The sequence below is a fragment of the Gymnoscopelus microlampas genome (genome assembly GCF_963454915.1).
Source record: "Gymnoscopelus microlampas genome assembly, chromosome: 4".
Classification (NCBI taxonomy): Eukaryota; Metazoa; Chordata; class Actinopteri; order Myctophiformes; family Myctophidae; genus Gymnoscopelus; species Gymnoscopelus microlampas.
In genome coordinates, this window is record NC_139941.1 from 8,045,959 (window position 1) to 8,059,027 (window position 13,069).

The 13,069-nt window shown below is 41.8% G+C and overlaps 1 protein-coding gene across 1 annotated transcript in view; it reads right to left on the reverse strand.

Moving 5' to 3' along the window:
* Positions 1-736: 736 nt before the first annotated feature.
* The window catches only part of edil3a (EGF-like repeats and discoidin I-like domains 3a), a 347,259-nt gene continuing 334,926 nt past the window's right edge, over positions 737-13,069 (reverse strand). Inside the window, exon 10 of the mRNA XM_084055734.1 lies at positions 737-893. Within this exon, the coding sequence (XP_083911860.1) occupies positions 744-893 (150 nt within the window). The 3' untranslated portion in view covers positions 737-743. The remainder of the gene's footprint in view (positions 894-13,069) is intronic.

Sequence of the window (13,069 nt, forward strand, 5' to 3'; positions counted from 1 at the left end):
CCGCACCCCCCACCCACCCCCACCCATCATATGTTACATAGGTTCAGTCCAAACAGGATGGGAGATACTTTGAAGAGGATTTAAAAAAAAACAAAAAAAAACACTGAAAATAAGAAATGAAAAAGGACAAAAGTTGGGGATAAAGTTTGCAGGTTTCATTAATTGTAAAACAAAAAAGAAAAGCAAAACACAACCCACAATAACCAAAATGCTTATCCTTGAAAAAATTCGGTTGGAAATTGATTCTTTTTTTTTTTTTTTACAGGTTGCACAGTTTGTATACATCGAAATACTGGGTTTTAGACGCACCGATTCTCAAACATCTGGCTCTGGGGTCCCACCAGGGGTCCAAAATGGACCCTTCCGGGTCTCAAACTCTGAGAGTGTATACATTTGTCTTCATTTCATTCGGACCCCAAATCTACACTGTTAGAAATTCTCAGTGGTCATTTATCCGAACGGGTCCCATTTGGTTCATATATGTTGTACACTCTCAGAGTTTACAGACCCGTCAAAGGGGTGTCCATTTCGACCTCCCTGGTGGTATCCGGTGGCCCAACGTTGAGAAACCCAGTGGTTTTTAGATGAAACCAGTATGACGAGGGGGGAGGAGGAGCCGGGAGGGGGGAGGGGGAGGGGGGGACCGAGGATGCGGAGGAGGAGAGAGGTGTGTGTGTGTGTGTGTGTGTGTGTGTGTGGGGGGGGGGGGGGGTCGGGGCGGGGGGAGGGGGGCAGGACCACGTTCACTCTTCTTCTGTGCATCCCAGTATCTCGGCGCGCAGGGTGATGCGTCCGTACCACGACCACGGCAGGATGCGGACGAGGCGGGCGTAGATGGGCGGGTCTATCACGTTCTTTCTGTGCGTGTCGTTGTCGAAGTTTCCTTGGAAGACCTAGAAAAGGGGGCGGGAAAAAAAATCAAAGATTTATTGTTTTTCTCTCAAGTACCCCCCCCCAGGTTTGGTAACCATTAGGCCAACAACAGGACCCCCACGATCGCTCAAGACAGTCTGCCCGGCGCAAAGCAGGCGCCGACTAGCAAGCGCGGCTTCTCTTGCTATCTTCAGACCGAACCGTGGCTGTCGCTTTCACACTTGGCGCCCGTTGTCTAAATAGGCTCTATTCACAGCAGCCATATTATCACTTCCTTCACAGGTGTTACCAATGATACTAATGAAGGCTCTGTTTTTAGTGTAGCACAGTGGTTTCCACGACCCCCATAACTCTGAGAGTGTACAAATGGTAGGTAGGTTCCATTTGTACACTCTCAGAGTTACACACCGGTAAGGGGCCATTGAGGCCCATGAGGGTCCCTGGACCCCAACTGTAGACCCACTGGTGTAACAGAGTGAGTGCATACCGTTGTGCGCCTGCTCATAACTCTATGGCCACGCCTATTCAACCCAATATTGCATAGACCCAATGGACCCAATGGTATACTTCCGGGGAGACTTCCGTAACTACCATAACTCTATGGGTCTGGCACTATCAGGACGCACTGCTAGCACAGAACGTGTGCTCTGCACAAATTCAACAAAAGCTGATCTAAATGCAAACATCGTGTAACTGTTTCGGCAGCACATTGTGGGGATTAAGACGTGCCTAGGTGGGTTCAAAAATTCACACACACACTGATTGCAATCAAAATCCAGACCACTAGACCATTATCCACATCATTATGGCGAGTGTGCGGAGCCATCTTCAGCCAATTTGCCATATGGTAGCCTACCACCAATATGTAAATGGTTGCTGTGCTCAAACAGCAGATAAACAATTTTCAAGGACTTGATTCTTTATCCTATTAGTAAAAAGGTTGCCGCTGTTCATCGAGATAAATTTTGCACGCACGCACGCACGCACGCACGCACGCACGCACACACACACACACACACACACACACACACACACACACACACACACACACACACACACACACACACACACACACACACACACACACACACACACACACACACACACACACAGAGAGGTATTGCTACTGTTATAAATACAAAAATAAAAAGCAGTACATCTCACAGCAGTGATTATTAGAGAGCGTGTGTTTGTGGAGTTTAATGGACAGCAGAATGGATGCTCCATTGAAGGCTATGATCATTTCAATTAAAATGGCTCTAATTACCACTGCTTAATTGGGATGTTAATAGGGAGGCAATAGGCCTCACTGTGTGTGGATTGTAAAACCAGTGTGCTGCAGACAGTCTGCCAAAGATCACACAAAAAAACTTGAATTATGTATCTTCCAAACAATTCAAAGTATTTATGAAGTGCAGGGGTGAAATTAGTACTCAGATTGGTTTTACTTGAGTAAAGGTATCAATACCACAAAATACAATTAAAAGTCCGGTTTTCAAAATGTTACTTGTGTAAAAGTACTACTTGTGTAAAAGTATTGGCATCAAAATTGACCAAAAGTGAAAATGTAATTAAAATAAAAGTACTCAAAATTAATCTTTTGAATATATTTCAAAGTTTGTTAGTTTTTTTCACAAATGCTCTAAAAGCTCACAACGTGTTGTGAGCTTGTACATCAGCTATTTCCGAATAGCTGAATAATACAAAATTATTATTTTGTGGTATTGTATTAATCCTATATTAAAATCCTATAAATAAAATAAAATAAAACAAAAAAATCAGGGTGGTGGGCGGGCGACCGACAGGGGTCCACCATGACAATAGTCACAACAGGGGCCACGCCAGGGTCCCCCAGGGGCCACATGCACACTGTGACGGCCTCTTGGCCTTAGAGATCTGTGTCTGAGTTCCATGGGCTCCCCTCATTAGTGGGGAATCCTGCACACCTGGGTGGGGTGATTGCTCACCCTATATAATGGGGCCTGAGCCTTCACTCTGTCTCTTCATCTGGTTTGGTTTGTTGGCTTCTAAGTTTCTTTGGGTTGCTTTAGTTGTTTGGTTAATTTGTATTTTGTTCTCACAATACTTTATTCAGTTTGTCCCTTTTACTTTACTTAGTATTTCTTCAAAACGTAATAAACGTACTTCTTTAAATAAGTCATGTGTGGTCTCCATTTTGTCTGCCTTTAATCCAAGTCATGACAACACCGTTGCTCCAATCCACACCAAACGTGCCACAAACACTGTTCAGGGGTTGGCCATGATGAGAATAGTCACTCCAAAACACCTAAATTACACACGGGGCACTACAGCAGTGTTACAGCAGTGTCTAACACTTCGAATAGCTTGGTGATTTGGTGACCATTGTTCTGATCAGCGTAATAGCACTGGATTTGAAAATCTAGTAAGAAAAATCTGCAAAGTAACTAGTAACATTTTCTAATAATTGTAGTGGAGTAAAAAGTCAAATATTTGCCCCTGAGATTTTGTAAAGTAGAAGTATAAAGTATTGAAAATGTTAAATACTCAAGTAAAGTAAAACTCTGTATGTACTTGAGTAAACGTTCCTAGTTATTTTTCACCGCTGATGAAGTGTAGTAAATAAATCAGCAGAGTGAAGTATTAAGGAGAGATGTTTCCTGTGTCTGTATTCATGCAAGGCAGCCCAGCAGCTTATGAATAAGATATGTCCAATTATGATAACGAACAGGACAATGAGAAAGAACATTTGCATAATGAAGAACCTCACTTGTATTCAGCCTAACAGTTTAAGTGCTTACACGTGATTTCACTGGGAAAAAAAATGAAAATCAAAGAAATCATACACGGATATACGGACAGACGGAGGAACGGACGGACTGACAGACAGACAACAACTCAAGCGGTTCACAATTTCCATAGATACAATGCAATCGCTTTACTCAACTACTGTGTTTTGTAAAATGTTTTAGGTACTTTTACTTTACTTGAGTCTGTTTTTCTGTAATTCATAATTCTACTCCAATTTTGAAAATAAAATAAAATAATATACTCTTATTCCATTCAATCCTTTATTTCAGACCCAGGGGAGATCCATATCACAATAAACAACAATGCAATAAAACCAAGAAAAATGACAGAAAAAGAAACTAACAAAAACCTAACTTTGGTACTATAGCCTAACTAACACGTATTTTTACTCAAGTCACATTTTGAACAAAGGTCTTTTAGTTGTTTATTTTTATATTGTGGCAGTGCTACTTTTACTTAAGTAAAACATAAAATACACGCACGCACGCACGCACGCACGCACGCACGCACACACACACACACACACACACACACACACACACACACACACACACACACACACACACACACACACACACACACACACACACACACACACACACACACACACACACACACACACACACACACACACACACACACACACGTTCTTTAAAGAACCCCTTATTTTAATGGTTCTATGTCCCCTCTACAGTACATACATCAAATCTATTTGTCAAAAACAGCTGATGTACTGCAGTTTTAGAACGGCTATTTTGGCAAATGTTGGTTGGTTTCTGGTTCCTCAAAGAACTTTGACAAAAAAAAGGTTCCATATAAAAAACGATATATGACATGAAATGGTTCGGAACCTTGTAGCCTTTTATAGAATCATTTAAAAAACATTGTTTTTCTGTGTGTATACCATGGTTCATGGTTTCATCAAAGCCTGTGCTGTGCCATTATTCTCTCATTAGACTAATGTAATACAATCACAGGCATATGCACTGCAGCTTACATGATTCTATTTAATTGGCCCTGAAAATAAACATGACAGCAACTTTTAATTGCCAGAAGTTTGGTTGGAAGAACTCTGAGGCAAAAACAATGAGTAAGCAGTGCACAAGTTCATAAGTTATGACTGGCAAATAAAAACAGGTGTGCAACAGTTATTTGAACTAAACTAATACAAATAAACAATAATGAATTTGGGGTATTTTTTTCCCTACATTTTTATCCCACGATTTTGCAACCCCATTTTCTTCACCAATTGTGCCAATTGTCTAAGTATGCATGGGCGCTACACTCCCTCTGCCAGCCAAGGGAGAGCCCAGAGCCGAGCACACGCCTCCTTCAATGCATGAGAGCTAACAAGCCTTCTTATCACACGTAGCGTGTGGAAGGAACACGTTATTCCAACCAGTTCCTTTCCCCTCCATCAGGCGCCCCGGCTGACCAGGGGGAGGCAGTGTAGAGACCAGGATTACTGCATGTTTTTTTTGTGAGGGTACCTACCCTAGGGGACATGGGGAGAACATGCAAACTCCACACAGAGTAGGCCCTTTCACCAACCCCACCTAGGGTATGGGCACTGATGGTCGCGGAGGAGAGAACACGGCCCCAGCGCCCAAGGTGTCCCCGGCGGGAATAAAACCCAGGACCTTTTAGCTGTGAGGCGACAGCACTACCGACTGCACCACCGTGCCCCTATTTCATGGCATTACATAGGAGTGGGTCGTGTCCGATAAAATGAACATAACAAATATTCAATCAACTTAAAAACTGTCTTGGGGGTGCACACAAAAGCCAGAATAGACGTTAAAATGGCCGGTCGGTTGGCCGGCCGCCTAATTGAACTCATACAGATGTTTTTTGGGAGATGTGTGCAGTGTCAATATAGCATTTGTCCTACGTAGACAGCGTAGCACGTTGTCATGTCGTCAATTTGTAATGATTTGCAATGCTAGCATAAAAAGGTAATTGCTATGGTCCAGGTTTAATGAATCACATTAGTCATGTTGCCATCAATAAAAACATGGTATGACTGTTTTCTTTTGAGTCTGATAAAAAAAACATTTGTAGATCAAATAAAATGCCATGAAAAACATCCAGGGGCGACATATGAAGGCTACAATCAACCTGAGGAACCTCTGCTGCATGAGGTCCCTCATTTCCTCGACTCGTGTCTTGCCTTGCCTCTCACCATTCACCTCAGTGCATAACTGCAGTGCAGGTTTCCAGAAGTCAGCATTCCCGGCTTCCTGTTCCGGTTCAGTGTCACACACACACACACACACACACACACACACACCTGGTTTGTTTGTTTGATTGGCTCGGCAGCAGAGGTGAACGGGAAACACCAATGACACCCTTTGTGTTTCCAGTTCGAATATAGCCTGCTGAGCCAATCAAATGAAGCAGAGGGGAAAACTGACCCCCAGAACAGGAAATGTTCTGAGAAAGAGAACTGCAGTTATGCACAGAGTCCATGATCTGCCTATATTGTCTCTGTCTGTCTCTCTCAATGTCTTTGGTTGGTCAATCTCTCTCTCTCCCCCCCCCCCCTCTCCCTCTCTCAATATGCTTCCTTCTGACAGATTTGGAATCGTTTTATTAGAAAATGCATGAAATATTCAAATCATCTTCACCTTGTTCTGCCCCCCCCCCCCCCCCATTTCCTGAACATTGCTTAACCCATTAAGACCTGAGGCCGCTTCTAAACATTTTCTAAATCATTTCTAAAAAAAAACCCAGTTTTTTCGGAAAAAAATATAAAAATAAAATGTTTTACGATTTTTCAAACATAGCAGATCTACAAGCTCAATAGCCAAAGAAATCTAAAGTGACACAGATGCGTTCCGGGTCTTAATGGTTTAATGACCTTCCTCTCCGTTTTGTAAGAACGTTCATGGACCATTTCAATCGTTTCACAAATGGGTATATAACGGAAGTCTCCAATCCTCATTGAGGCAGGTGAGCAGAGAGAACATTGGGCACGATGAAATTTGTGTCAAACCAGACACAGGATCGCGTCAAAGGTCGCGTGCAACCTAGTCACAGGATCTGAACGTCTCAGTAGAATAACAGGGAGACCAAATACCACCACCACCACAATTGTATAAGTTATTTGTATAAACAAAACTCTACCGTTTTTATTCACTAAAGAAAATGACATAATGGAGCTTCAAAGGTGCAACAGACAACCTTCAGCCACTACCCTTCTGTTGCATATTAGTATGGTTCTATAGTATGAAATAGGGCTGAAGTGTTAATGTTTGTTTTGTAATAATCAAAGTTAAAGTAACCAGTAACCAAAGATGAAAGCGTTTTTGGCCGACATCCAATTACCGATTATTTGCAAATCAATATTGCAATTCAAGTTTCCAGTAGGGTTTACCTTACACTGTTATACAGTAACTGTGATTCTCCGTGCAGATGCAGAATTATAATAAACAGTGCATTCTTCTTACCTGATTTATTAGGCCTACTGATGTAAATACTAGAGAAAACAATGTTTAGTATTTTTTTTACCCTTCTTGACCCTATAGAAAGCTACCCCAAGAAAACACAGATGTTGCTGCCTTAATCATCACCAAAGTTTTTGTTCAGCTTCAAATTCAAACAGATAAAATAAACTGGTTATAATGTGCTGTTCCACCTTTTTATAATGTTTATAATGCATTATGCACAGCACTTATACATTATATTATTATAAGTTATAATACTTCATACCTTGTTATAAGTTGTTATACAGAAGCATAAACATTTATACCAGGTAATGCCTTATAAGTGCATTATAATGTGGTTTCAACACATTATAGACCCAACCTTAATATAAAGTCTTATCTTAAGTACAGTACTTGAGTAGATGTACTTAAATACTTTCCACCTCTGCATAGGGGAAGATTTGCAGTCAAAAAGGCTCTAAAAGGCTCATGATTGGGTTTGCAGAATTGCACACTGGTGCACTTTAAGTTCTTCAATGTCAATACATTGTTTGATTAGGTACCAATGACTTTAGCATTGAAGCTTTGCAAAGAGAAATAGAACTGACTTCTGCGCTACAAAATACCTTAATTCAGTCAATAGTAATTTGCTACTTTCCGTTGCGATCAATCAAGGCCCATCTGGTCTTTTAGTACTTTACTGACATAAATGAACACTTCTGTTATTAATTATATTAATCTACTCAATACATTGATTGATCAAAATGAGTTATATCAATTACTATAATTGCTAGGCATGTGAACATCCAAATGACTTTAACAGATGAATTTCAGTTGTCATCATGGTATCATTGTATTGCCTTTGTCTGCTGTGAGCAAATTCAGTGCTTTGTCTTGATATGAGTAACATATCAACTTTCACCCTGGGTACTTTAGAATGCAACAAGATGCTGGTAAGAAGGATACACAGTTTATTTTAGAAGACACTGCATCAAAATCTCAGGTTCCTAAGTCATTCGATATCAGCCATTAGTTTTTTGCTTAATGTGCTATTGTGCTGGGGGGACTGCAACACACAACACTGTTTAGGAGAGGAGAATTCTAGGTGTGACTGCTCACAATGGAAAAACTAGAAAAAGTGCTCCTCGGAGCACAGGTCTCCGCCAGGTCAGGTAGGTTATTGTGGCCACCTGGTGGCGCTATAATAGGGTGCCATTTCTTCCTCGGGCTAGTGGGAATGTGCGTGCATTCATGATTTGAGGCATTTTGTTGCAAAAATGTGTTTTGGTAAATTAGACCTGCTGGTGGCGCTACAACAGGCCAAAGTGAAAAGGGTGCCATTTCTTCCTCGGCCTAGTGGGAATGTGCGTGCACGTTTTCACAGAAATCGCACGCTCTGTTCATGATTTGAGACATTTTGTTCAAAACGGACCAATCCTGCAAACTTTGGAAGCCAACCTTAGCCAATCAGGATGGAATATGAAATATCGGACAGATCCGTCTTGATCACATGACTATAGAGATAGTGTGTACCGATTTGCGTGATGTTTGGATAAAATCTGTAGGAGTAAATGGGTTTTGCACAAATCGGCCTCCTGGTGGCGCTATAACAGGCCCATGTGAAAATTTTGGGGCAGAGGTTCTGAATTGGCATCCAGGGAGTGTGTGTGCACAGTTTCGCAGCGACCGGGCCAACGGTGCCGGAGATTAGCTGCTAACACACAGACAGGACAGGACGGACGGACGGACGGACGGACGGACACACGGACGGACGGACAGGGGGTAAAACATACTCTCTCGCCACGCCTTTCAGCCTGGCGGAGACAATAACAAAATGGCAAGCAAGGAAGGAAGACCATGAATGCAGAAGTTGATGTATGCCAATAATCTCTTCTCTCCCTATCTGGGGGCCGGATCGAATTTTATATCAATGAAACAACACCTCTAAAGCAGGATGTTATCTCTATGAAACAACATCTAGAGCAGTATGTTAACTCTATGAAACAAACACCTCTAGAACAGGACATTATCTCTCTATGAAACACCTCTAAAGCAGGAAGTTGTCTATGAAACACCTCTAGAGCAGGATGTTATCTCTTTGAAACAAACTCTCAAGAGCAGGATGTTATCTCTTTGAAACAAACTCTCTTGAGCAGGACGCTATCTCTATGTGTATGGTGCTATTCTATAGTACAGTGGCTAGTGGGTTTGTGCTGTTCTAGTCTATTGTTCACCACACGATAGAATAGATGCTCTGCTCTGCTCCGCTCTGAGACTGGTCCCTGGGTGATTGACCCTTCCTCTCCTTACTGTTATCCAACAGCTAAGAAAGACACACTGAGGGCTCCCATTTCTTTTTGTTCCGCAGTGTGCCTCCAGAATCACCCCAGAGTCCAGAGTCCGCTCCCCAGCATTGATTTCTTTTTCTTCTTTTTTTCTCAGGGTGGACGTACGTGCGTGTCAAGGACACTCTGCGATACTCGGGGAGATCCCTGTGGGCACCTCTGGGGGCTAGAGCGCTGACCAAACTCCATTATTTACACCTGCTGTATAGGGGCCATGGGTTGCAGCTCAACGCACAACTCGCTGCTTTCTTGCCCTTCTTCCTCTGTCTTCTAAATCCCAACAGTATTCTGAAAAAACGTATGTATCTATATCAGTGGTGCTCCAATGTTTTTATGCCAAGGACCCCCAAAATGATAAGTATTTGGCCGCCGACCCACATCTCAAAATAGTTTGCTCCAGGGACCCCCAGAAGCAAAGATTTGAGATACAAATGTTTGCTTTATAAGAATAAATATTCAAATATTTGCACACATTTTCAAAAATAGCAGATCTACAAGCTCGTAGCGTGGCACTCGGTGCCGCGCTATGAGCTTGTAGATCTGCTATTTTTGAATAGCCAAAGTGTAAATAACGCTTTTTAGCTCAAATCAAAAAAGGACACAGATGCATCCCCAGGTCTTAAAGGGTTTAAGGGGCTCGAAATACTTCGTTGCGCGCACGGGCACGCATCGAAAATAGCCGATCTTCACAACTCGTCGCGCTTGTATATCGGCTATTTGTTTTCAGTGCGCTACACGGCACACAGCTTACGTATAACTCAGGCTTTACGTTGCCAAACTACAATGGAACTACAATTGCACAATCTCTGAATTAATATAGAGTCTGGAAGCTGTAATCTTCACGGGAAATATATTTTTAAATGCATTTTTTTTATTTCAATTCATGATAAGGAACAAGCCATGTTATGCTTGGACTAATTTGATTTATATTTACGAGAATACTAAGACAAAACAGAAGCGGAGGGGAGGCGGGATACTGTATATCTGCTTTTACTCCCGGGTCGGTTTTCAGAGCTTCCATTAGTACACACCGTATGATGGACGCGTTTGAAAATGGTGGGAGGCAACAGTCTGCCTCCAGAGACTACTGAATGGGTGGGGGGAGGTGGGGGGGGTGGGTTTAACACTCAATCAAACTCAAATCCACACAGTAACCACTTCTTTTAAGAGACAAGGCAACAGGGAGCCAATCCCCGCTGCTTTTGACCCCTGAGTGTGAATGTGACTCCGGCTTCTCTGCTGTTTCACGCGTCCCATTGCCAATCAGTGGCTTGAAAGTAACCAAGTACATGTACTCAAGTATACCGTACTTTTAATACTTTAAACTTCAACTCCACTATGTTTCAGAGGCAAATGTTTTACTTTTTGTACAGCTTTATTTACTACTCTCTATAGATTTTGATTATTATTATTACAAAACAGACATTAACCAGGCATTAATCCCTATTTTATATTTTGGCTATCCGAAAATAGTTGAGCTTGTACATTATTTATTTATTGACAAACTATGAAAACAAAAGCACTTTTACTTTGGTACTGTAAGCATATTTCAATACCAACTACTTTTGTACTTCTGCTCGAGTAAAATCGTAAACACAAGAGTCTTTACTTGTAACAAAACATTTGTACATTGCTGTATCGCTATTTTTTTTTTTACTTAAGTAAAACAATCAGAGTTCTTCTTCCACCACTGTTCGCTGCCAATGCCAAAGCCAAAAAAAAAACACAAGAGGGGAGGAAACAGGCGGCCATTAGAGGCCTAACACATCTAACATGCTATTACCCTATGACCTGCCGGGAATTCCAGCCTCTAATGGTTAATTAACCCGGTGGGGACCTAAGTAGAACTTAAGAGCGATCAATTACTTTTGTGCTCAACCGCCTCTGTCAAAGCGACTGTGGAAGAGGCATTGACACAGCATGTCAAGGTACTCTGTGGTGTTCATGTATAGGCGGTTAGTCAATGAACTACGTATCGTCGCTGTCGGGTAGAAACCTCTTATCTTCATATTCTAACTTTTTCAAAAGTAGTGTAGAATAATTCATTATTATGATAGAGACACACGGGCGGAAACGGAAGGCCTACAAATTCACGCCCACTTTTGACACTCGGGGTCCGTTAGAACAATGAACTGCAGCTCTCAATGCAATCTCTATGAGAGGCATTGTAAAATACCGTAATTTCACTGGTTAACTACTGAGGCTGTAGCGATTTTTTTTTGTGTTCTAATAAACTGTCCCATTTGTTTAATTTGTCCTTTTTAATGTCCCATATCTGTCATCTCGATATACTACCCACAATATACTATAATATACTCCATCAGTATGTCAAAACCGCTAGCATCGGAGATCTATAGTTTAAGTGGTCGCACGGTATATACGTCACGGACGGGACGCATCCCTTGAGGTTTTCAATACCCAGAAAACTGGCGAAAGCGTCCGTTTTCAATATGTTTTGGTCATTATCTCTGGAACGGTAGGTCCAATCTGCTCAATTCAAAGCTTGTTGGATGCGTGACTTTGAGGACATTAAGCACGCAATGACACATTTTCGGGTTATTATTATTATTATTTTTAGGGGAGGCGAGATCTTAGTTGGGCAGGCGACCGCCTGTTCTGTCTCTACAGCGAACAGCCTTTTTGCATGTAGTTTAAGCGCAAGGGGGCGGGGGGCGGGTGGGGAGAGAGTCAGCGCACTGAAGTCAAGGCACAGACTACTGTGTTGTTGACAGACAACGGATGCACGCTTATGAGAAACAACAAAAATAAAACCTGGCAAAACAGTTGCGTGCATTAGCGCAAGATGAGGATAAATGAAACATTCAGTCTAAATGTCCAGTAATTCGCAACTACTACCACTACTTTTGCATTTGAAAGTTTACATTTCTCTAAATATTATAAACTCTCAGGACAGCCTAAGTACAAATATAATTTATGAAAAGGCTACTATAGGCTACAGTGAAGTCGGACTGAATGACTGAAACGTTTTTTCTTTTTTTTTAACTCTCTTGGTGATTATCTGGCACTGTAGTTGTGAATTATTAGCAAACTGGACTGGTCTCTACAGTGGGTACACCACTGGTCATCGCTCGGCGCTCGTAAAGACAGTGATGTCACTGAAATGCGACAACTTGTCTGTCTGCCGTCTACCCTCTGCTGTGTTAACATTATGGGTAACTCGTTAAAGTGGCAAATTAAATGTGAAACACATCAACTATTAAGAAAACAAGAAGATATGTTGACAAAGACACTCCATACATTTGGAAACATATTTTTATTTAAATCAATATCGTCTCCAGTTAATGTAGGAATATTTTAAACGTAGGCTAACTCTCATGTCCTCTCATAGGGAATGCATTGAGAGCTGCAGTTCATCGTTCTAACGGACCCCGAGTAGCGGCGCAAATCCAAAAGTGGGCGTGAATTTGTAGGCCTTCCGTTTCCGGCCGTGTGTGTCTATGTAACGGTGGCGTTTGTATTGGCACGTTACCTGCACATGTGGCCTTCTAGCGCCTTCCTGTATCTTATTTTCAGAACATTTCAGGATATTTAGTCATACTCTTTGACTGCCAGAGTATTTTCATAAAGTACTGCCCAGTGCCAGCGATTTTAGTTTTTTTGTTAGTTTGTTATTTA